The sequence below is a fragment of the Larimichthys crocea genome, chromosome XV, assembly GCF_000972845.2.
Source record: "Larimichthys crocea isolate SSNF chromosome XV, L_crocea_2.0, whole genome shotgun sequence".
In the NCBI taxonomy this organism is placed as follows: Eukaryota; Metazoa; Chordata; class Actinopteri; family Sciaenidae; genus Larimichthys; species Larimichthys crocea.
Window position 1 is genome coordinate 18,257,211 of NC_040025.1, and position 22,952 is coordinate 18,280,162.

General features: G+C 39.3%; 2 protein-coding genes across 2 annotated transcripts; both read left to right on the forward strand.

The window, feature by feature from the left end:
- Positions 1 to 4,212: 4,212 nt before the first annotated feature.
- foxl2l (forkhead box L2-like) lies at positions 4,213 to 5,923 on the forward strand. The gene has a single exon (XM_010741080.3). It carries the CDS (start codon positions 4,458 to 4,460, stop codon positions 5,259 to 5,261), a length of 804 nt encoding a protein of 267 aa, XP_010739382.3. The 5' UTR covers positions 4,213 to 4,457; the 3' UTR covers positions 5,262 to 5,923.
- Positions 5,924 to 6,365: 442 nt separating this feature from the next.
- tmem201 (transmembrane protein 201) lies at positions 6,366 to 19,076 on the forward strand. Its single transcript, XM_027288654.1, has 11 exons — positions 6,366 to 6,680; positions 7,751 to 7,871; positions 8,265 to 8,459; positions 8,551 to 8,730; positions 9,752 to 10,116; positions 10,212 to 10,412; positions 14,317 to 14,537; positions 15,017 to 15,079; positions 15,188 to 15,469; positions 15,668 to 15,793; positions 16,977 to 19,076. Exons 1-11 carry the CDS (start codon positions 6,571 to 6,573, stop codon positions 17,072 to 17,074), a joined length of 1,962 nt encoding a protein of 653 aa, XP_027144455.1. The 5' UTR covers positions 6,366 to 6,570; the 3' UTR covers positions 17,075 to 19,076.
- Positions 19,077 to 22,952: the final 3,876 nt, after the last annotated feature.

Here is a 22,952-nt window from a genome sequence, read left to right on the forward strand (position 1 = left end):
GTTGCTGGCTACGTAGTACACAACATTTTTAAACTCAACATACTGTCCGTTTTTCAAATGAACAGTTACACAAATGTATGGGAACATTGGGGAGAGAAGTAAAATGTTTCCTCCTGAAATTTATTGAAGCAGAACATGTCACAAAATGAAAATACTGGGAATAGCAGCCATTTTGACATGAAACAGTAGGGTCAACTCAGGTGTTTCCAATAATACTAATTAGGGTTCAGTTCCATTTAGTGCAGCAGAGACTTTTTAGTGAGCCAACATGCAGCACGGCAGCACCCTGACTCTGTTTGACCTGAATGGAACTCAGCCTTGGTTAGTATCATTGGTAACACCTGTGTTTACCTACTATTTCATGTCAAAATGGCCGCTCTGAAAAAGCTCTATTGTATTTAAAAAGTACATTTACTTACTTTCCATCTCTACCAGGAAACAGCAGCTTTTTTTTATTGTCTCATTGCACAAAATAAATGTGTTACTGTGTACTTTATTATATTTAAGTACACAGTAGTAGTACAGTAGTAGTAACAATCAGCATTTAATTATGTAATAATAATTCTCCTCCACATATAAACCCACAACTTCCCTGCCTGTCAGTGTAACAATGATATTGTGTTAGTGTCTCTCTGTTCACTGCAGGTTTACTGAATATTCATCGTTTATTGGAAAGTCATTCAATGCCGTTGAATTGACCTACAGTATGGTGTTATTGCTGACACACAATAACACAACATAAAGACATTTTGCACTAAACAGCACATGAAGGGTTCAGTTACAGTTTTATTTATTTACCTAAATCATATTGTGTATATTTGATTTTTCTTTGGTTCAGTCAAAACTGGTGTTGCCTTCATTTTAAGATTTGTGTTGATTTGTTTTTGTCAGTCTTTTTCATTTGTCATGTAAAGTCATACAGAGCTGCACATTTTTTATGAGCTTTGTCAACTTCCTCTCTCACATATAGCTTCTCAGTCTCTGACCAGTTAATAGCATTTGGATATTGTAATTTCTAAATTATTCTAAGTGCACATCATCCAGTCATATTTCATTGATGTTTTGGTATCTTTCTTAAGTTGTCCATTCTCCAATAGCAAGATCAACAGTGTGTGCCATAGCTGTCTATTAGAAATAAATATCCAGACAACATCAAATATTGTCCTGATACTCTTTGATCTTAGAGATGTGCTTTGAGAGTCTTGATAGATGTGAGAATAGAGAGAGATGTAAGGCTGTTTATTATTCATAAAATTACTACATTGTCTAAATCATAAAGAAAGAGCTTTAAATGGTCTCTGTGTTCTCAACAGATTTATTACATTTTATATATCACTTTAAATGTAAAATGATCGTTGTTAAATACAGCTACCATTGAAACTGTTACAGTATACTTTGTTTTGGTTTGTTCAGAGTCAATCTTGAGGATATTTGCAGGCTGTAATTCTTCATTTCATAATCTTTGTTTCTGGCACTTTTGCTGCATTCTTCTTTAGTCTCAGATAGCTTAAACCACACAGATTGTGTTTAGCCTGGCGCCTCGCTTCGCTCATATGACATCAGGAGGTAAATCTAGCCTTCTCTGTGAAAAAAAAAAAAAAACAGGACAGTGGATTGTCCACTTTCCTTTTGTCATTTTTTTATTAGTTATTTTACAAACTGGGAAATCAGATAGGGTTCAGGAGAGCAGATGAGACATATGAGTCTATCAGGGTTAATTTATGCACAGTGTGTGAACATGATTTGCTCACGAAAACTAACTCCTTCAATCTCCCTGGACACAAAGCCTGAGTTTTCCAAAAGAAAACGTCCTGAACATCCAAAACATTCTGTGATGGACTGATTTCTACTTTGATTACATACATGAGACCGACTGTTACAGTGCAGGCCTGAAATATGTCTGGCCCGACTTTAATCCATTGATAGTATTCTCATATTTCACATAAAAATTAAATTAAATTAAATTGTGACAGTCGACTATGTAAGTGTTTGTTCAGTAGCTGTGTTAATCTTATAGTCTAATGAGTGCAACCTTGTCTCTTGTCTAGACGTTAGCTGGGAAAATAATTCAGCAGTATATATATATATATATATATATATATATATATATAGATATATATATAATATATATATATTTATGCAATTTGCAGGCGACATCTGTGTTGTTTAAGTGAAATATTGACATCTTATATGACTGCAAACAGAAGACTCCAGACTATTATTATTATTATCATTATTATTATTATATAACTGCATGTACTACTATTGTTTAAAGAAAATATTCAGTTTAACGCCAATTAATACCCTTAAAGGTATTACAAATGTTAAAAGTGATAAAAAAAATAGTCTGTCCAAAATGCTGTATAACCCTTGCCAAAGTTGCCTTTTCACTGGTTGCTTGTTTTGTTTTGTTTTGTATCTGTGTGTTTCCCTATCAGTTTATGGGAGACAGACTGTCTGGTGAGAGCAGGTGATCATTATCTACCGTTCCTCAGTGGACAGACAGGCCTGCTGTTCATGCCTCACTGTACGTGGGTGGTATGCCGGGCTCTGATACCTGCAAGCCTCAATACTCCTCTGCTCGGTTTGTTATGTACGGCTTTAAGCTGGTTAATTAGATTGCAATTGCTTCAGTAAGAATGCATACAGAGCGGGCTTTAACTCCATAGATTAGTCTATATATTCCTGTAAATATGTGAATATGTGCACAAACAGAAACACTGCATTAAGAATGAAAGCTGCTGTAATTACTGTTGTAGCTCCACATTAATAAAACTAGAGTCAAGTCAAGTCAAATTTTATTTATATAGCCCAAAATCACAATTTGCCTCGGGTGGCTTTACAATCTGTCCAGCATATGACATTGTCATAATAACATGGACGGAAGAGCCACAAAAGAGAGCTCTCTCTCTCCCAGGATGGACATGCAACATCTTGCGTGTACAGAACAGACCAACAAAATCACATTGTTTACAATTTTCGCAGGCAAAATCCAACCTCTTCTCCATGACAGAGACCTGGAATAAGACAGGCCACACAAAGACATAAAGAAAGAGAGAGGGAGGGAGCTAGAAAGAGAGGTGACGAGAAACTCACAAAGCCTGGAGAAACTCTAACAGATGACAATATGTAAAATGATTCTGTGTGGACGTGTTCTCCCGGAGTCTGTGTGCTTCCTCACACAGTCCAAAGACATGCACTTAATAGATGACTCTAAATTGCCCGTAGCTGTGAATGTGTGTGTGAATGGTTGTTTGTCTCTAGGACGACTGAGCAGCTTCAGATGACGCTGAATAGGCAGCACCTGACCCATAAGACCTCCTCTCAATCATGAACGTGGACACTCAGACGTCTGGATGAGGCACTGACATCCAAGACAGAGAGAGGTTCCCGGACAGCTGGTCCAGCAGAGAGGAATAAAAGAGGGGGAAACTAGAGGAAGATAGAAGAGAGAGACATACACAGCATGGCTTGTGAGAAACAAACAAAAAAAAATCTCTGGTTTATCTTACCAAATTTAAATTAACAAAGCAGATACAAAGCACTGGTGCAGCTTAACATTGTCATTAAACCACATGAAAACATGATATTCTTATTGAACTCCATTAAAACATCACAACACTGTGAAAAGACATTTTAAAGATCAGTCTCGTGAGCATGTGAACATCTGCTACTGCACAGGCCATCAGTGTCCTCACCTCACCTGACTGGCTGTTACTCTGCTGGCTGGACACTGTCTATTCGGAACACCTGCAGCATACTACATGTGGGAAATACCCTGCTGTCAATGTGTGTGTGTGTGTGTGTGTGTGTGTGTGTGTGTGTGTGTCCGTATTGGTTATTTTTACACTACAGGGGACAAACACCTCATTGATACAGACGAAAGATGAAAAAAACATTCACACACACTCATTTGAATTATAAAACAGGGATTGCTCATGTTTTCCAAACGTGCAGGATTATGCAACAAGTTCTTTAATTTACTGTAGTTTTAGAGCATGTTTGTTCACTGGTGATCAAATATATTTCTTAGCTTCACATTAACTGGTGATCAAATATATTACTTAGTTTTACATTAATATTAACATAAAGTTAGTGCAAACTAATAATAAAACTGTTGGATGTGCGTAAAAGACTGAAATCTGACCATCTGTTGCAGATTAAACACAATCTCTCTCCAAAGACATGGGGCAATTTATCTTTGATCCCCTCGCTCCAAAGTGGGAATATATTAAAAACACAGTCCTGTGACCACTGTTTGAACCTAAACACTTAGTCCCTGTAGTCCTGTACAGTGGCATAAACAGCATGAGAAACTCGGCGAGATGAAAGAAGACGACGTGTGGGAGGAGTGTGCGCACCTGCGGACACAATCAGAGCGCTGCCTTGCTTACCGGCAGACTGCAAGCTCATTGCCCCAGCAGGACGCACAAGCGCAAGACACCTGAGCCATAGCTATGGATGTAGAGGAGAAATCCCCCACCGAGGACCGGGAAGCACACCTCCTGGACATTAGCTCCAACTCATCGCCTCCACCTGAGCCCAAAGGTGCGCAGCTGGAGGAGACTCAGCAGCCGGAGAAACCTCCGTTCTCGTACGTGGCTCTAATCGCGATGGCCATAAAGGCGAACCACAATAAAAGAGAGACACTGGGCGGAATATATGATTATATCGTAACTAACTTCCCATACTACGAGAAAAACAAAAAAGGATGGCAGAACAGCATCAGGCACAATTTATCCCTCAATGAATGTTTCCTGAAGGTGCCCCGAGAGAACGGAGGGGACAGGAAGGGCAACTACTGGATGCTGGACCCCGCGTTTGAGGACATGTTTGAGAAGGGGAACTACCGGCGGCGGAGGAGGGTGAGGAGACCCTACAGACCCCCGAGTGCGCCTTACCTGTCCGGGAGCACTGTGGACTATCCCGATCCCGTGTACCTGCAGCCTTATGTGAACTCCTGGGGTCTGAGCCAGCCCAGCTCGTCCCAGCCTACCGGATACCCAACCCCACAGATCATCACCCGCAGCGGTCCGGTGAGCTCATACTGCCCGTCTTCTCACTTCCACCATCCTGCCGCCTACGGTGCTTACCACCGCCACGCGTCGGTGCTGGTCCCCCACAACGGGTGTCCCTACGGCGGAGTGACCCAGCCGATGAGCCCCGACGGAGGCACCGTGTCTGTCGCTGCGTGCCACCCGCAGTTCACCTCCTATACGAGGCAAGCGGAGGCGCCGCTCGCTCATTCATTTGACCTGTAGAGTTTATTCTGTTGTCAGACTCAAGGTTCACTGTTCATTTCAACGTGGCTGTCATTCGTCTGCCAGGTTGTGTTAAAGCTAAATGTTTGGCGGTTTGATGAGTTGTAAATTTCCTGGCTGTTATTTCGACTGTTCTTTTGTTTGTTTGTTTTTGACAGATATTGAATTTCTGTCAGTGCTCGATGGATTTTGCTTTTGAAATGGAAACGATCAAATATAAATTGCAGGAAGCGAGCTCATTTAAGTCAGAGGCTTAGTTCATGCCTTATTAGTTAGTCATAACAGACATAACTGGTTTTCTTTGTGTGTGTGTGTGTGTGTGTTTCATTTGACTTTTTTTTTTTTTTACATTTATTCTCTTATTTTTGAATAAGGCATTTACATTTGAATCTCTGTATTATTTATTTCTTTTCTCTGGTTTTGTTCCATTCTCCGAGCTGCTATGCAACAGTTGGTGACACTGAAGCACTGATCATTTCTTTCTCTTGTTCGATGATGAATGTTTACTTGATGTAAAATACATCATGTTTGTTCAAATAAAATGTTATTTTTGCATCAGATACTCTCATTCATTCACTTACCCCTCTGCCATTTAGTACGACTTGCAATGTTGCAACAATAGACCTAATAACAATAGCAATAATAATAATGATGTTAAGATAAAAATGATTTGTAATACTAGTAGGTATAAATAAAACAAAGCATAGGTCAAAGTTTTAGAGGTTGCCTTGACATATATTTGATATTATATCATAAACATTACAGTATTATAGGTGTTATAATGCAGCTAAATGTTCAGAAGGTACTTATTATTGAAATCGTACAAGATAAAACAGTCATAAGTGGCATTTTTTAATATTTTTATAGACTTGTAATGTGCTGTACTCTCAAAGATTTAAACCATGCGAGGGAAAAGAAGACTCTCCCACATTCCAACACTCTCACACCCCCGTTTACTACACTACGCGTTACTGTAGAATCAAACCAAAGTGTGATTAATTTCGATTTTTATAATCAATAACACCTAAAAACAGTTCAAAGGTGGCCAGACATTTTAGATTTGCGATATAGTTTAATCGTTTGTTGTTTTATTGAATGGTACAGTCGACATAAGGGGGCGAAACGAAACATATTGTAACGCGTCCAAACGGTTACGCACGTTCCGTTTCCGTTTCATGGGCGTGGACAAAGAGGAGCCACTTTGCCGCGTGCGCTCTGGCGCCGTGTTTTTGCCGTGAAATCAACTCATCAACGCGTGATACATCTCTCATGATTTGTCAGCTCACTGACTGCTAACTTCGAGTTGGAAATGGAGGCGTTTCACCAGCTTCTGTCGGAGCACCCTGAGCTCATGTACAGCGGAGTCGGAGCCACGGTGTTCGTCGCCGGCGGAGCGCTCATATACAAAATTGCCACCAGGTAACTTGAAGGTTTTGTGACCGCGGCGCGTGTTTTCTAAGCTAAGACACACGTCAACGCTGGTGTAAAGTTACCAACAGTGGTTCACATTTGCATTGAGGTTTCATATTTTTCACACTGAAGCGACAATGTCACAAACTAAACTGTCCAACGGTGCTAACGGTGCTGTTTATCTGCGCTAGCCAAACCGCTAACTTTGCTAACCGCTAACTAACTTCATGCTACATAGTTTTGTGACAGTAACTCATTTTACACATCGCTGATGCAACAAAACTATCGTGTGCACGGGTTTATGCCTAATATGCGATCGTTTTGTGTGCATGCATTACCGTCATCAAAATAACTTTTGCACGTCAGTGACCTGAAACCAGACAGTCCACTGCACTTACTCACTACAAAAGACAGACACCAGACATGGGACCAAGCCACACATGTGCAAGTCTCAAGTCTTAACCTTCAAGTCACAAGTATTTCTTTTTTCTTGGGCAAGTCAAGTCACCTTTGGCGTATTGTTGTACTTTTAGCTGCAGAATCTGATCAAGTGAAAGGCAATAATAATAATAAATACATTTTATATTCACATTACATTACATTGCATTTAGCAGACGCTTTTATCCAAAGCGACTTACAGAGGAGGACATAAGCTGAGAAAGGTGTAAAGGAGCACAGAGTAGTTGTTAGTTTTGTTAGTTTTGTTAGGCAGGGAAGCATTCTCGAAACAGAAAGGTTTTTACAAGTTTTTTAAAGGTCGAAAGGGATGTTGGGATGCTGTCACATTTCATGTTCACACTGAAAACATGATGTGAATAACACTCAAGTCAAGTAAAGTCCCGAGTCTTAAACTTCCAAGTCCGAGTCAAGTAAGTCTCAAGTATTTTTTTTTTTTGTCAAGTCATAAAAACGGCGACTCAAGTCTCAAGTCCCCATGTCTGACAGATGCTCCCTCGTCTATATGACAGTGATCCGCGCGGAGCTCATGTTGTCTTTGGATCCCACCTGTAGGTCATAAAACGCGTATTCAAGTTTGATTAACAGTGTCATGTTGTATCTTTTTCTCTTTTTATTTGCAGAAAGAAGCCGACCCATGCCAATGTAAACTGCTGGTTCTGTGACCAGAACACAGTGGTGCCCTATGGGAACAGGAACTGTTGGGACTGTCCCAACTGTGACCAGTACAATGGCTTCCAGGAGGTAAGTTTTTAAATGGTGACTGGACTGGACAGTAGGTGCTTTTACACTACATATCTTAATTCATGCACGTTCATACACAGATGACATGCAAGGTGCAAAGTGTTCATCGGTTTCTGGGAGCTTACTGTTCGGACACGTTCACGCACCGTTGGTTCACACACAGCATCAGGAGCAATTTGGGGTTCAGTATCTTGCTCAAAGATACTTCAACATTTAGGAGCTGGGGATTGAACCACTGATCATCTGGTTAGTGGACAGCACGGTCTACCCCCTGAGCCTCCTGAGATTACCCCTTGTGAATTGTTTTCTCAGCATGTCTGTGAACTGCAGTGATTTCTTCTGTAAGATGTGTGTTTTCATGTCGTTCTTCTTGTTGCTCTGTCTTGTTTTCAGAACGGGGATTACAACAAACCCATCCCAGCACAGTACATGGAGCATCTGAACCACGGAGTATCCGGTGGCCTTCCCTCATCTGAAACACCCAAAACACTGCAGTGGGTCAACTGTCAGATGCTGCTTTGCAGGAAGTGCAATAACAACCAGTCTGTCAAGATAAAGCAGTTGGCCTCATTTAGCCCCAGGGATGATGTATGTACCATGCTATTTTCTTCTTAATATGACACCATCTCTATCTGACAACTGTAAACACTAAATTTATTACTGTCCACATCGTTTGTAGGAGAAGTATGACGAGGAAATTGAAGCCTACAAGCACCACCTGGAGCAGACCTATAAGTTATGCAGGCCCTGTCAGACGGCTGTGGAGTATTACATCAAATATCAAAACCGTCAACTTCGAACAGTGCTCCTGAACCACCAGCTTCGACGCAGCCGAGAAACAGACAAGGGCTTCGTAAAGGTCAGTGCAATTCAAAGTACAGTTCTGCAGACACCTGACATGCAAAGTCAGTGAATAAATGACTAAATACATTTGCATTAATTTACATGAAGCATAATAAGAAAACAAATGAGGATTATGCTGAGATGTAAGAAAAGTTTGACAGACACTCGGTCTTGGAGAGAAATTGTTGACCACACTAATGAACAACTTGTCGTAATCTGTCTGATAATTACTCCATCACTGTTATTCAGTGGAACATAGGGCTGGGTATCGATTCAAATTCCAAGAATCGATTCGATTCCGATTCTTAAGACTGAGAATCGATTATCACAATCCGATCCGATCTCAATTCGGGTTAGTGTTATTAAAACCATTTTTTTGGTTGCCTGAAGCCCTCATTTTCAACAACGGAATATGGGCGCATATCTTTGCAAATGTAACCCGCAATCGCCTCAGTTATTTTAAGAGAACGTACAGAAGTGGCTGGTAGTTGTAGAGTTTTCCCTGAGTGTTCTTTTGTCTGTAGTTTTATTATATTTCCAGTGAATTTCCATTCTTCCCACGTTTATGAACGCATCATAGTCATTACGACGGCCACACAGGCCTAGTGGAACATGAACATTATAAAAAAATATCCCCACGTTGTTTAAAGGTCTAGTGTGTATGACTTTAGTTGCATCTAGTAATCGCTGAAGAAGAAAGAAGAAACAACACTTGATAGGCCCTGCCTAGAGTGCCTCCATGAAAGAGGACCCATTTTTAAGTAGTTTAAGTAACAAAAACGAAAAGATTCTTATTTTGAGGTGATCAGATTGTCCCACATCGGACCTATTACTATTTATAACTTTAAAGAAAGGATATTAAAACTCCATTCAGATGGGAAGTGATTTTAATATGGCATATTTTTGTATGTGTGCGATTCACTTCCGCTACGACATCCGCTATAACATGAATCTCTCAACATTAGTCTTTGCACAGCTTTATTGATTTCCATATGTTGTGGTAATGTTACAGTGAAAACACTTTCTCTCTCTTGCAGAGCTCCTACTCTGCGTCTTCTCCCATGGGGGTCATCCTGTTACGAGTCCTCACCTTCCTGATATGCGCTTTCCTAGTTGCCACATCTTTCTATGAATTACCCGAGCAGCTCACCTCGCTGAGTGGCACACAGACGTTAAGTGGTGGCGTCATTCCCCCAAAGCCTAAACCCTCTAACGAATCCACCCACACCAATGAAAGCAGTGGAGGTGTGTCTGTGTGGCAGGGTCTGCTAGAGATGCTCCCAGACAAGGCCATAGAAAATGCCAAGCTGGTGTGGCAGCATGGAAGGGACAACCAGCTGGCTGTAGTCTCTGTCGGCCTGCTGACTTGTCTCTCTGCTATCTTCTTAGCAGGACCTGTAAGGTAAGCAGTCACCCCCTCCTAATTAAGGTTGTCCCAATCAAGTTTAATTTAGGTAAAAACTAACTGTGCAAGCTCACGTGTTTCTGCGTTTTCAGGTTGAGGAGAATCGATGCTGTGGCCTCTGTGCTGTGGTTCTGCCTCCTATGCCTCTACCTGGCTGAGACCTACTTCACGGGTGCCTTGAGCTGGATGGACACAGCCAAGCTCAGTATCATCTCCCTCTGTTGCCTAGTCAGCTTTGCCGCTGCTGTGGCAACTCGCAAACCGCTGGGTCCACGAAGAGCCAGATATCGAAGGTCAGAATCTGAGCAGTAATGTTCGAATTGTGTTTGAGACATGGGATTTTGTAAAGAGTCCATGAGTGGTTGGCGTTCATTAGAACCAGAACAAAACACATAATCTATAACTGTCCGCATTATTTTTTACTTGTTCCTGAACAGTAAAAGGAACATGCTGTTTTTAATTCACTGTCCATTTTTAGGCAAAACTCCTTTTTTCTACTGCTGTGTGCGAATGACTGTGAGGTTATGACGTGTGAATGGCAAACTTAAAGCATTGGTGTGTGTGAGTGTGTGTGTGTGTGTGTGTCTGTGTGTGGCCCATGATGCAAACAAAAGTCTAGTACTACTTGCTTAATCACATCAAAACCTCACCTTCAAGCACACATGCAGTTGCCTGACGTGTTAAATATTTTTCAGTCAACGGTATTGCTGCACAAAAATAAGATGGTATGGTATGACGAGCTCCCAATCCCTCTGATTAACAGATCAGTGATAGATTTCTTATCTTTGGACACTTTCAGGGAGGGAATCATGTAATCAAAAAGGAATTATTAATAAGACAACACTAATAAAACATGTTGTAGGAGTTTAATAATATTCAAGCACCCAACTAGAACTAGCGCTCTACACTGTACTAGACTATTTAACAGCCTTTTGAATGTACTCATTTATTTATTAACCCTTTGGTGTAGCTGCGAGTTGAAAATCGTGTACTAACTACAGCTGCATGAAATACTAATTTGTGAAGGCACTCCAGGCCACGCTCAAGATGTGGCTTTTAAATTGTGGCATCCCTATTGCCCGTATTCCTTCATATAAACAATGAGTGACCTTGGATATTGTCAAAAAAGTGTTCATCAGTCCTCGGAAGCCACGATTTCTTTATAACTGATTCTGTACTGAAGGCCACCATCAGTACTGAAGCAGCTGAACGGTTGGTACAAAGCTGGAAGGTTTTTGTGATCATATCTGTGATATGTGGTTATGTTTGTAGTGACATGGCTGCCACAGACAGCCCAACAGTAAAAAAAACAATATGAATTTTAAAACCTGATAGTGTGAGAGATGGTTCATGTGCTTATTTCCATGCCTGGGAAAAGTAGTTACTAGTTTATCAACGTTTTTCCTAAAGTAAAAATTCATTCAGAGATTTTGCTGTTTGACGCTCTTCTCCCGTCCCCATTGTTGTGATCTGGAGCCTCGGTGCTTTCCATTTGGATTACGCTTCAATATTTTCCTCTGCCTTGAAATGATGCATGACCTTCACTCTAAGCCAGTAATCCCTGCAAAACATTTTTCTAAATTATTTATTTACTGCGCTTCTTTTGTTTGTTACCCCTCTGGTGTGCCCAAAGCTGATGCTTCAAAATGGTGCCTCTAGGTGACTACATGGCAGGTGCCTGGCTTGTCTTTTCATTTCTTGTCATGTCCTTCTAGAAGTTTCTAACGGCCTTGAACACGCAAACATTAAGAAGTGCAACTGAATATGGTCATTAAGTAGTTTAAGGGTCATGAAAACTGTAAGAATTATATAAAGTTCTAAGACTCGATTTAGTTTTTCCTCACATGTGCTAACACAAGATAATCCTCTGCAAACTCAGCAGCATTAAAATGCTGGACTTTAAGTTTTATTGACGCTGTTACACACAGGTAGAGTTGTTTTTCATACTAGTATTTCAAAAGAAGTCTCAAAAGAAGTTTTAAGCTTAAAAAATAGATTTCTTTAGCACTTACTATTGCTTCCTCAATCACCTCCAGTGAACCTTCCTTTACCAACAGTTTAACATGTTGATGTATTAAAAACACTGAACGTTTCTTGCCAATTTATGTCTTTTACTTGTTTTGTTTTACTTTGGTTGAATGTATTGAGTAATGGGGGATATTTATCTGACAGTAATGTGAAAAGGTACACACTAATAGCTGTAGAGGGTGTTTGTATTTGGTTGGTAGAGTACTTTAACTGTGGGGTTTAAATTGCATGTTGTGATGTCCTGTAGATGGAGTTATGATCTCAAACCAGCACCTTTGGTGCAGGAGACTCAGAGCTTTAAATTGTAGATTTTTCAGACAAAAGTGTTACCAAATGTAAGAAATTAAAGATGCCATTTTTAGGTTATGAGGAAAGCGTTAACTCTGATAATCCAAGGTATTTTGCCTCAAATGAAGATATTAGAATTCTATATATTATACATCAGTAATGACCTAGAATGGTTTTCTTTTGTTCCTTTCATAAGCTGCATCCTGTGACAAACTGCATCTTAAACACTTGACAAAGATAATATTTCATCAAAACTAAAACATGTTGCAAAACTCTCTTCTAGTTAACGCACAACTTTGCTCTATTGCATTTATATACCCCAATGAACGTGAGACAGCCAAAAATGTTTGAATAAAGTATGGCGTACTGGAGAAGAGTTTTATTAAAGTTCTCAAGTTAAGAATATGATAATATTTCAAAAATAGCATGTATTTATATTTTGTTTGCATGTTTAAAATATGCAAAATGTATTATCTTTGCCAAAGTTTGACATGCTGTGCTGAATAGTTTGTGTTTGCTGTAAACCTCCAGTGTGCATGTTTGTTATGCTATGATATATGCATAATATTAGCCTGAGGCTATTTCTCTGTGGTTTTTAGAGAGTCCTGTAACATCCTGATAAGCTGTATGACTGCTGACTTTCCTTTGTGTCGAGCTGTAGAAGCACTGCATTCAAACTTCCTGTATGTTAATCATCATCAAGTTTAATCTGCCCTATGAAACTACAGCATTATACCAATGCCACCAACATATTTGTGGTGTTTTTAATAATGATAACTATAAAACTACCTTCTTTACTAATGTAGCCGTGAATGTTATTGTTTTTACCACACCGTGTTACCCAGTATGTAGCCAACAAATGTGATTGTTTGATACCTAAATGTTTTAGAAATGTGTCTGTTGCAGAAACATGCATACTTGATAGTTAAATAAAGTTTATTATGCCAAATCTTGCTACTTTTTACACTTTTTAAAAACAATTTGCTATTCCAATCTATTCTACAAAATAAGCTAGTGAAAAAACTTATTTCAATTTGACCAGTTACTGTTTATATATATCTATATTCTGTAGCAGCTCAGAAATGGAGCTCCGTCCATGTTGAAAGGTTTCCTGCAACATGCACAATAAAACATAGCTGTTGTGTTTTGGGTGCTGAAATTGGGTGTCTTGCTTTTAATGTGAGGCTCCAGCTTGAAGACTTTGTAGGAATGCTTGTTGTACATGGAATGTAATAAACAACTAGTGAAAGGATATGCCTTCTTTGTTTGTTTTCACCGTCTTGTCTGCTTGTGTATGTTTCTCTCCAGTTTTTGATACGGTAGTTTTATTGCACACTATCAGTTAAAGTGAAATTCCAGCTTTATCTGACATAAAGCTGGAATTTCACTTCACCAGGACTGCTGTGATTCTTCTTTTATTTTTGTAGATAGATAATGCTCAGTTGCCACTGAATAGACACGACTTTGACACGTAACATGTATGGGCCACTGACTGTGTTGTGGAAGTGTGTGTGAGTTGGAACTTTGTTGCTAGGCAGCATTTCTTCTGGAGCTTTTGTTCCGTCTTTCCGTCTTTCAGCTGCTGCAAGTTGCTCGACAGCTGCAGCAGCATTTCAGTGACAGCCTCGATGCTTGCTGTAGCTGCCACCATTTACGTGCTCACATTAAATGGATGTAAGAGCTGCATGGTCCAATGTTTCGGCACTGATTTGCCATCGGTGTAGCATTAAAGACTACTTTCATTACACATGAAGCCACAAATTAGGCTGTGGAGTCATCTTCTGTAACTATTATTCTTTTCTGTAGTATTAAAAACCCTTTGACAGCTTTGTTATAATTTTGATTTCAGGTAGTAGACGTTGCGTTGCTCTTGTGTTACAGATACCTTGCAGGCAGCTATGCAGTCCCCTCCTACAGCAGCCAGACTCCTTTCCTCTCTCCTGACCTGGCAGACTCCTTCATCCCCACCCCGCCCCCTAACCTCTCTAAGCTCATCAACCGCCAACAGAGTCCTCGTGAGCGCAAGGCCTCCCCCTCCTCTTTGCCTGGGCGCCTCAACAGAGCCCTCTGCCTTGGCACCATCCCCTCCCTCACCAGGACAGGTAACTTTTCTCTTGTTGAAGTAGCCGGTCACAGCTGGGAACATTCAGCTCACAACTGCCTACAGTTGTTGCTTGGCTTCTCATAGCTGCTCAGGCATGTTTGATCTTGAGTCGCTTGTACAAGTGTAGTTCATTGCATACAGACAAGATTTATGTCTGAAGGATTGTTTCCTAATTATGAAATGTCACATGCACTGTATGGTTTTATGCCTTCTTTTTTTTTTTATAAACCACACAGACTTTTTTAAGACACTTTTTTATCGACTTAACTCTATTGTGGTTTTCATGATTTGCATAAGACTATACATTTTAACACTTGTTAGAAAATTATTAGTGCTACAGTAGATGGTTCAGTTACATTATTCTATCCTTTAAAGCTGAAATTATTAGTGGATTAATAAGGTAGTCGATCAACTTTTTGTTGTCATATTTTGACTTTGACTTAACGCTAACCCTAACCCTCTGCTATCTTTTTTCAGATTCTGGTTACCTCTTTAGTGGAAGCAGACCAGCCTCACAATACAAAGACTCCCCACCCTCAGGTATTAAAACTCATGGTGATTGTGTGATCTCCACTCTATCCTGTATTTTAAACCACTTTAAACCCTTTCAGATCACGTAATTAATTTCTTTGCTGCATTTCCGCACAGACTACTTTTCACTGAAGTCTGGGAGTCGCCCATCATCCCCATGCCCCTCTCCAACTCCTTCAGTAGCTGGGTCTGTTACATCCACTTCAAGTTCTGCCAGGCATCGGCGTCCCCTCATCAGTCCTGCTCGCCTCAACATCAGCGGCCGGAAACTCCGACTTTTCTCAACAGAGCCAGAACCCACGCTCATGTCCCCACCCGTGTCTCCCTCACATTTCCAGACCTTTTCCACTTACAGTGGCTGCTTCTCACGGGATATATCACCCTTCCAAAGCCAAAATGGTAAGTACAGTTTATAGGTTGGTTGCAGCAACATGCATTGCAGTGTCATTCATCAAACCACCACCAGATGGCAAAGTTAAACATTCTCAACTCCTATCCCAAAAATCCTACACATAATTTTAAAGAGAGAAAATATTTTACATTGATTGTTAGCTTCATGTTACAGTGGTTTAATGTATGATTTTATGATTTTTGCAGATTTGAGTTCTTTAAGGGACGGCACAGTGATCGAGGAGGAGGAAAAGCCAGACAGCTCCTCCGGGTCCTCTGCATGCATGGTTGGCACTACAACACAGGGGCTGGAGAGCACCCCTCCCCCAAAAGGTAAGAAGTCTAATTTAAAAGTGGCAGGGAGACAAATCATGTGTCCACAATCTGACAGACCTAACACTGAATCTACCACATTTATTTTCATGACTTGTTTAACATCACAGCATCTTGGTCCTGGGAAGTCTTAAATACAATTGTAATTACAGCCTCTCCATACTGTGAGCAAAGACACTCAAATGCAATTTCAGTGTAAGTGATGAGGGATTAATGCTATTGAAGAGTCACAGTGGGAATCTTTATTCTGAACTACTTTTGCGCTCCCCCTGTGCCATAGGAACATTTTTTTTTTTGTTGGTCCACTGCCAGTTTAGGGAAATGTTAAGCGGATACTAAATAGAGGTGAGATGATGTAATTGTAAGTAGTATGTGGTGTAACTAAATGCAAAATATTTGCACATGTAAGGTGAGATCAGAATCCGGAGACTCTAGGCTCGACAAGAACAAAGAGGCTAGCGGCTCAAGGCTACATTACAACACACCCAAATATCCAACCGCACTGTCTGAGGTCCTGTTGCATTGTGGGAAGTTTAGGTGCCATATTTAGTAATAGTAATGTTTTATTTTAAACTGTCCATCGGAAATCCGACAATGTTGCAATGCTGGATTGCAGAACAGCCGAGTTCCCTGTTAAGAGAGGTGGGGGCCATATGATTGGATGTGATTGTTATGAAAAGAGATAATATAATGTGACATGAAATAAAAGCATCATTGAAGGGAAGTGTCATCATGAAGTCAAAACTGACTTTTCAAGGTATTTTGAAAGAAGTCTATGAAATAAAAATGAAATCCAAGAAAACTCATCAAAATAAGATTATATAATGAGTTGAGTTTAAATAGTTATAATTAATTAGGTCATTTATAATGTAGTGTCTTATACATTTTTTTTATTTAAATATTGAACACACAGGATGTGGTGAAGTCTGTAGCTTCATGCATGTCTGCCTACTTCTGTAAGTGAGTGAAACAAATATGGTTCATTTGATGTGGATCACTGATGTCTGGCTGATACCAGATCTGCTTTATAAGGCCAGGATCGGATCATTGCATTGTAAGCTGCGTCTTAGGCAATATTTATTTCTTTAAGTCAAACACAAAATGGAAAACCTTCATGACACATTAATGACTCATGGACGATGATTCTCGTAGCATTGATTAGCTTTTTCTGTGACGTCTGCAGGTGTCGTGAGGTCTCTTATCTGGCCGGGGCTTTTATTAGTCAGCCTGACTGCCAACATGTTGTTCGCCTGCCTCTATATGTACCACAACTGGGGATGAACTGCCGACGAGTCTGCTGCTGTTCTCTTGTGACCTGCACGGAGCGAGTCGTCCTTGGTCATGTCTGTGGACCCGGAGGTCCTTCAGCAGAGCCAGAAAACATCACCTTTCTGACAGTTACTTACTGCTTAGTGAAAATACAGATGTCTGCTGACAGATTTTCAGCGTTGTACCTCCCATTTGATTGGAGTTACAAAAGAACTGTGTGGTGAAATCAAACATTACACGATTCATGACGACGTAAAAATATTTTGGCTTTTGTGATCTGGCCTGGTTTTGTCTCTTGGTTTGTCACTGCTCCTCTTACATGCACACATGCGCATGTGTAATTGATTTAAAAGGCTCATGTCTTGCACTGATGGCTTTTTAAAAACCATTCTGTGAAGCGTGCAATAAACATGTACTGTTCAGTCGATGCTGCTTGGACACAGAGCGTCATGTCTTACCTACTTGTAATGATTGTAATGAGTGCATTACTTCTCCCAACTGACTAACATCGCCAGTTCTCTACAATAGTCAAAAATGGACCTTTTTCACAGCAGCCAGTCACATGGAATAGTCAGGTCAACGCAGGTGTTTCCAATGATACTAATTTAGGTTAGTATTTAATTAGTATCACTGGTAACACCTGCATTGACCGGACTATTTCATGTCAAAACGGCTGCTGTGAAAAAGATTTGTTCAAAACGTAAAGCAGCATGTTATGTCCATGCTGTAAAGTTGCAGTTTTGCATTTTTGAAATTTGTACAGAAGTTTGTAGTGTCCTAATTTCACAGCACTGGTGTTTGCCGTTGTGTTACAATGTATAAATCAGCTGAGAAAGAGTGGCGTTGTGTTATGATGTATATTTCAGCTGGGAAAGAGTGGCGTGTCAAACTCTACCCTGCTTGGTTACACGGTTTACAGTCAACATTTTTAATATTATGCTCCTTTATATCTTATACCAAAGTGACACATGTCACAGTCCTTCACTACAGAAATAGTTCTCTTTCACCAAACCGTTTAATGTTCAGTCATATCTTATAGATATCCTGTTCACAGGCTAGTTTGACGCTGAGATTGTTTTTCTCCTAACTGAGCTGTGAACTAAAGTATACAAGTCTTTGCGTATAACTTGTAGTCAGACATCAACATATGAAATTGATTTTGCACTTACTGTTTTTCTCTTCTGTTTGGTTGTGTTATGAAATTGTTCTATTAGAGATGAAGAGCACAGACGTTTGATTATTGTGTGTTGAACATATGAGTAACAAAACATTGTACATTTTGGACGTGTAAGATGTGTGTAAACAGGTTATATTTAGCTTGTTTTGCTTCTCATGTAAAAAAAAAAATCAAATGTTAGTCTCTGGGATGTTTATGTTCATATTGTTAAATGCACATAATTTTTTGAGAGGAATAATTTTGTCATCTGAGTAATTACTGGGTTTTGTGTTTTTTTTTTTTTTTTTTTTTTTTTTTCCTCAGATGCTAATTTTGATTTGTGGCAATTTAAAGTCCATTTGCAAGTTTATTTGAAGTTATTTTGAGCCAAAATCTGAGAAAACTGAAATGTGCTACTGAAAAGACATCTAAATGAATGATATTTGTCTAATCATACTTAAGAAAACTATCATTATACCATATAATGAATAATAACCTTTCAACATACTGTTTACATTTTGCATTTGTACTTGTGTAACTTGGCGTACGCTTATTTATTCTCTGAAAGGCTCAGTAACTGATATTTCCTGAATGAGAGAAACCTTGTCTTTCATTTAAAGTGTAATTGAAGAATATTGTGCTTTTTCGCTGGATCTAACATAAACATTATGTCAAATCAAGAGTGTCCATTTCAAAGATGGATTTATGTTCTCTAATATTTTCACTAATTGTTTGAAAGGTTGTTTTTTCACTGTGTTCTGCAATGTCTGCAAAAGCTGTTTGGTCTGTGTGATCGATAAACATTGGCTTGTTTCAGTCGGACCCATACTTTTTTAATAAAGTGTTTGTTTTTTTTCCTAATTGTTTTTTTGTTATTAAGAATTTACTCTGATTAAACTCTTATTTCCAGATGGCCTAGTTGATGCTCTCGCCCCCTTCTGGCACAAATAGCACATTGCAGTTCATCTCCAGCAGCTTTCCCCTTTTAGCTTGTTCTTTAGTCTGATGCTGGAAGGGAGTCAGACATGTAAAATATTGCCATAGCAATGAAAGACTGAATTTGACGCAGTAGATGAGAGGGCAACTAGAAGTGCATTACTGACCGAGCAGTCAAGGACAAACGAGATATTGATGGATACCAGTAATTCTGTTCATAAACAAAGCTGTGGAAGTGCACTCACAGATTTTGTCGCAAATTTCATCTCCAACATTCCTGATAATGTTTGCACACTCAACACAGTTGAGTTTATTTTCGTAAACCTTGAGCCAGTAAATATTTATATTCAGCTGCTTGAAAAATAAGACAAAGATCATGTATTTTCTTACTGAACAATACAATTGCTCACTGTAAAAGGAACTGTCGCTTTCACGGTGAAAAACTGAAAACAGAATCTTACCGTAATAAATACAGTATAACTGTTTCCAATATTACAGTAAAATAATAGTACTGTTGATTTTTTTTTGTTAAAAGTTGGCATTTTATTCCATATTAATAATTACAAATATAATGAAATACTAATATTTTACTGCACAATTAATAGCCTCTAATATAAAACACTACTTTATTCTGTATAAGTTTCCTTAAAATGCCATATAAATAAAGGCTTTGCCATCATATACTGTGTTTTACTGCTTGTGAAGGTTTTAAAAGTGGCCACATAAGTAGTAGTATCATTTTATCCCCATTTTTCAATTTAATACATTATTGCAGGTACTATTGCATTATGCAATTATTTATATATAATTTAAATCTGATTTTAAAAATTAAAACAATCAAAACAAATATTTAGTGACTTTAAGAGAGTTTTATCTTTTGACTTTCTAAATTGCTTGTACAAAGCAACCTATCGCGCTGTCTATTTCCTACTACAGTGGTCCCTCGTTTATCGCGGGGTTACGTTCTAAAAATAACCCGCAATAATCCGCGAAGTGAGTTTTACAAATATTATACATGTTTTAACCCCTTTATACACCTTTTTGCACGCATTTTATACAGTGCTCCCTTAGCCAATTTAGGACGCAGAACACAATGCGCGTTCATACTGTACAGTATGCTGTAAAAAAAAAAAGCATGCAAAATTACACAAAAAAAATCCGCGAAACAGCGAGTCCGTGAAAAGTGAACCGCGTTATAGCGAGGGACGACTGTAACCACTTATCCTTATCAGGGTCGCTGGGGCTGGAGCTGACCCCAGCTGACACTGGTGGGTGAGAGGTGTACACCCTAGACAAGACACCAGTTCATTACAGGGTTGACACATAGGGGCAAACAACCACTCATGCTCACATTGATCCCTATGGGTAATTTAGAGTTAAGTGCACATCTTTGGACAGTGGGAGGAAATACCCAGAGAGAAACATGCAAACTCCACACAGAAAGCCCCCAGCCGAGGTTTGAACCAGGAACCTTCTTGCTGTGAGGGCGACACATTAGTGACTGTGTGTCGGCTCATCAAGCAACCTAAATCAGTTGTCAGTTAGTGTTGCTGCTTCCCCGTTTTTGCTTGTTCAATTGGAGCCTCCTCCTCTGTGACTTTCAGAGCTTTTATCTTTGAAAAAGTTCTTGCTTGACCATTATTTACCACATACACCTTTCCAAAAGAGAAAGCCCATGCCTAGCACTTAACCTTGGCTGAATGATATCACTAGGCCTCTATAAAGGGAGCATGGTGAAGACGAGTCATTCTGAAAAGAAGAACAAGCTATTACCAATGTAACTATTTACCAGAAAACTAGCTTCTCATACCTAGATCTTAAATAATAATCATTTAGTGAAGCCCCTCCAACAGCTGTAGCCTTGACTCTTTTTTCCCCCCTATTTTTTCTTATTTGTCTCCTCTTTCAGCATCTATCTGCTACCACACAAACAGACCTTTGATAGTTTTTATGTATAGTTTTCATCCTCTTTGCTAGTGTCCCCTGTGGGGTCCCTCTAGGATCAATCTTAGGTCCTTCCTTTTTGTCAGATCATTCAGAAGTACTGCATGCATTTCTTTAAAACTGTTAATACTACTATAACTGCCATGCTGTTATATCTTCTCCTAACTCAAAGCCCCTTGGGATTGTCCCAAAAACATCAAAAGTTAGATGTCTGTTTTAGGTTTAAACTGTCTACATCGAACCATCAGCTAAAAATCTTGTCATCTTTGATTCTGAACATTGCTTGGACAAACAATTGAATTTTGCAGTCAGCACTGTTTTCAAGCCCTTTATATCATGATCTGAAGAAAGTTATTCATGTCTTAAAGCAGTGGTTGTTTTTATTTTTTCTGCCATTTTTTCTCAATGATTATTAAGATACGGGAAGCAACTAATAAAAAAGGATTCAAGTTGAATTTGAGTCAAATAAACGTCAGCTAGAAGGCATCAGTAAAATCTTTTGTTTATTTTTCCTACATAAACCTTGATTGAACTTAGATTAGCTCCATACTTTTCCCCTGGTCATCCACACTCTCTATGCAGTGACTCAAATGCAGTGAGAATCTGTGGTTTAAAGGAGCAGTTGGACAATTTAGAAAATAGGTTTATCCAGTCAGTTATATCTGTCTTAGTCTTTATGCTAAAGCTTATCTTATCTTAGCATAAAGACTAGAAACGGAGGGAAGCAGCTAACATGGATCTGTCCAGAGGTGACAAAACTTGACCTCAAACACTCACTAACACCATATCTTGTTTGTTTAATCCATACATTTTGCAGTGTTATCAGTGTTATTTTTGTTGCATATTTTGTTTACAAGCATTACTTTTGTCATAGTCTTTATTTGTTAATAATGATGTTTTTGTAGTATTTTTACCTTTTGCATGAACACAGATGCGTGTGATCTCATTTTCTCAAGAAGTTTCAGTGAAATAACAGCAATACGTTGCACAATCCATTGAGAGAAAGCAGAAGAAAAAACAAAAGAGCATGCCTATAAAAAAAGAAGAAGAAGAAACACTGAAAAGTGAAGCGCAAACTTTTTAAATTTTCTTTCCTTTTTTTTTTTGGTTTCTCTTTGACTGTTGGGGCCAAAATTATGCTCATCCAGGAAGTCTAGACCCCCTTCTCAAACCCCCCCACCGAACTGCGGGTAAGCCAAGAGACTGTAAACAGGTCACACATCTGAATATCACATGACCAACCTATTAATATGTGTTCACTCGCTGTTACAATAACTGGTTTCCAGTTAAGCTGTTAACTACCAGTGATTTAATTACTAGAGTTATATATGTTTAATTTAAAGTCCAGCTCAAATGCTCAAAACTCTGCAACCCTCATGCATAGAGTATTGGGGTTCAAGTTTGAACTGCTGTCAAAAGCAAGTTTTATTTAGTTTTCAGCTGACAAAAGGTTAAACTTTGAGCCTTGTTTACTGACAGTGTTTTGTTTTTTTTTGCAGCAGATAGTTCACTGACTATTCAGGGGCGAAGGGTGGGAAGCAGGTTCATACTTTCAGTCTGCAGCTCTGGCCAAAAGTTTCTCTTCTGCACAATCACTTCCTGTTTTCACCAGCTGTTCTGAAGTGCACTTACAAACACATGTTTTGTTTTTCTAAATACACCAATCAAGCCTGCCAGATCTCATGTGCTCATAGCTGTATAGCCTAAGACATCATTCAACAGGAAACCAGAGTTTTCAGAGGTTTAGACCACCAAAACTCAGAATGTGCAGGATTAACACCTGCAAACCAAACTGAACTAACAACAACTGACAGACAAATGTTTAGTATGTTTTTATTCATCCAAGATGTGTTG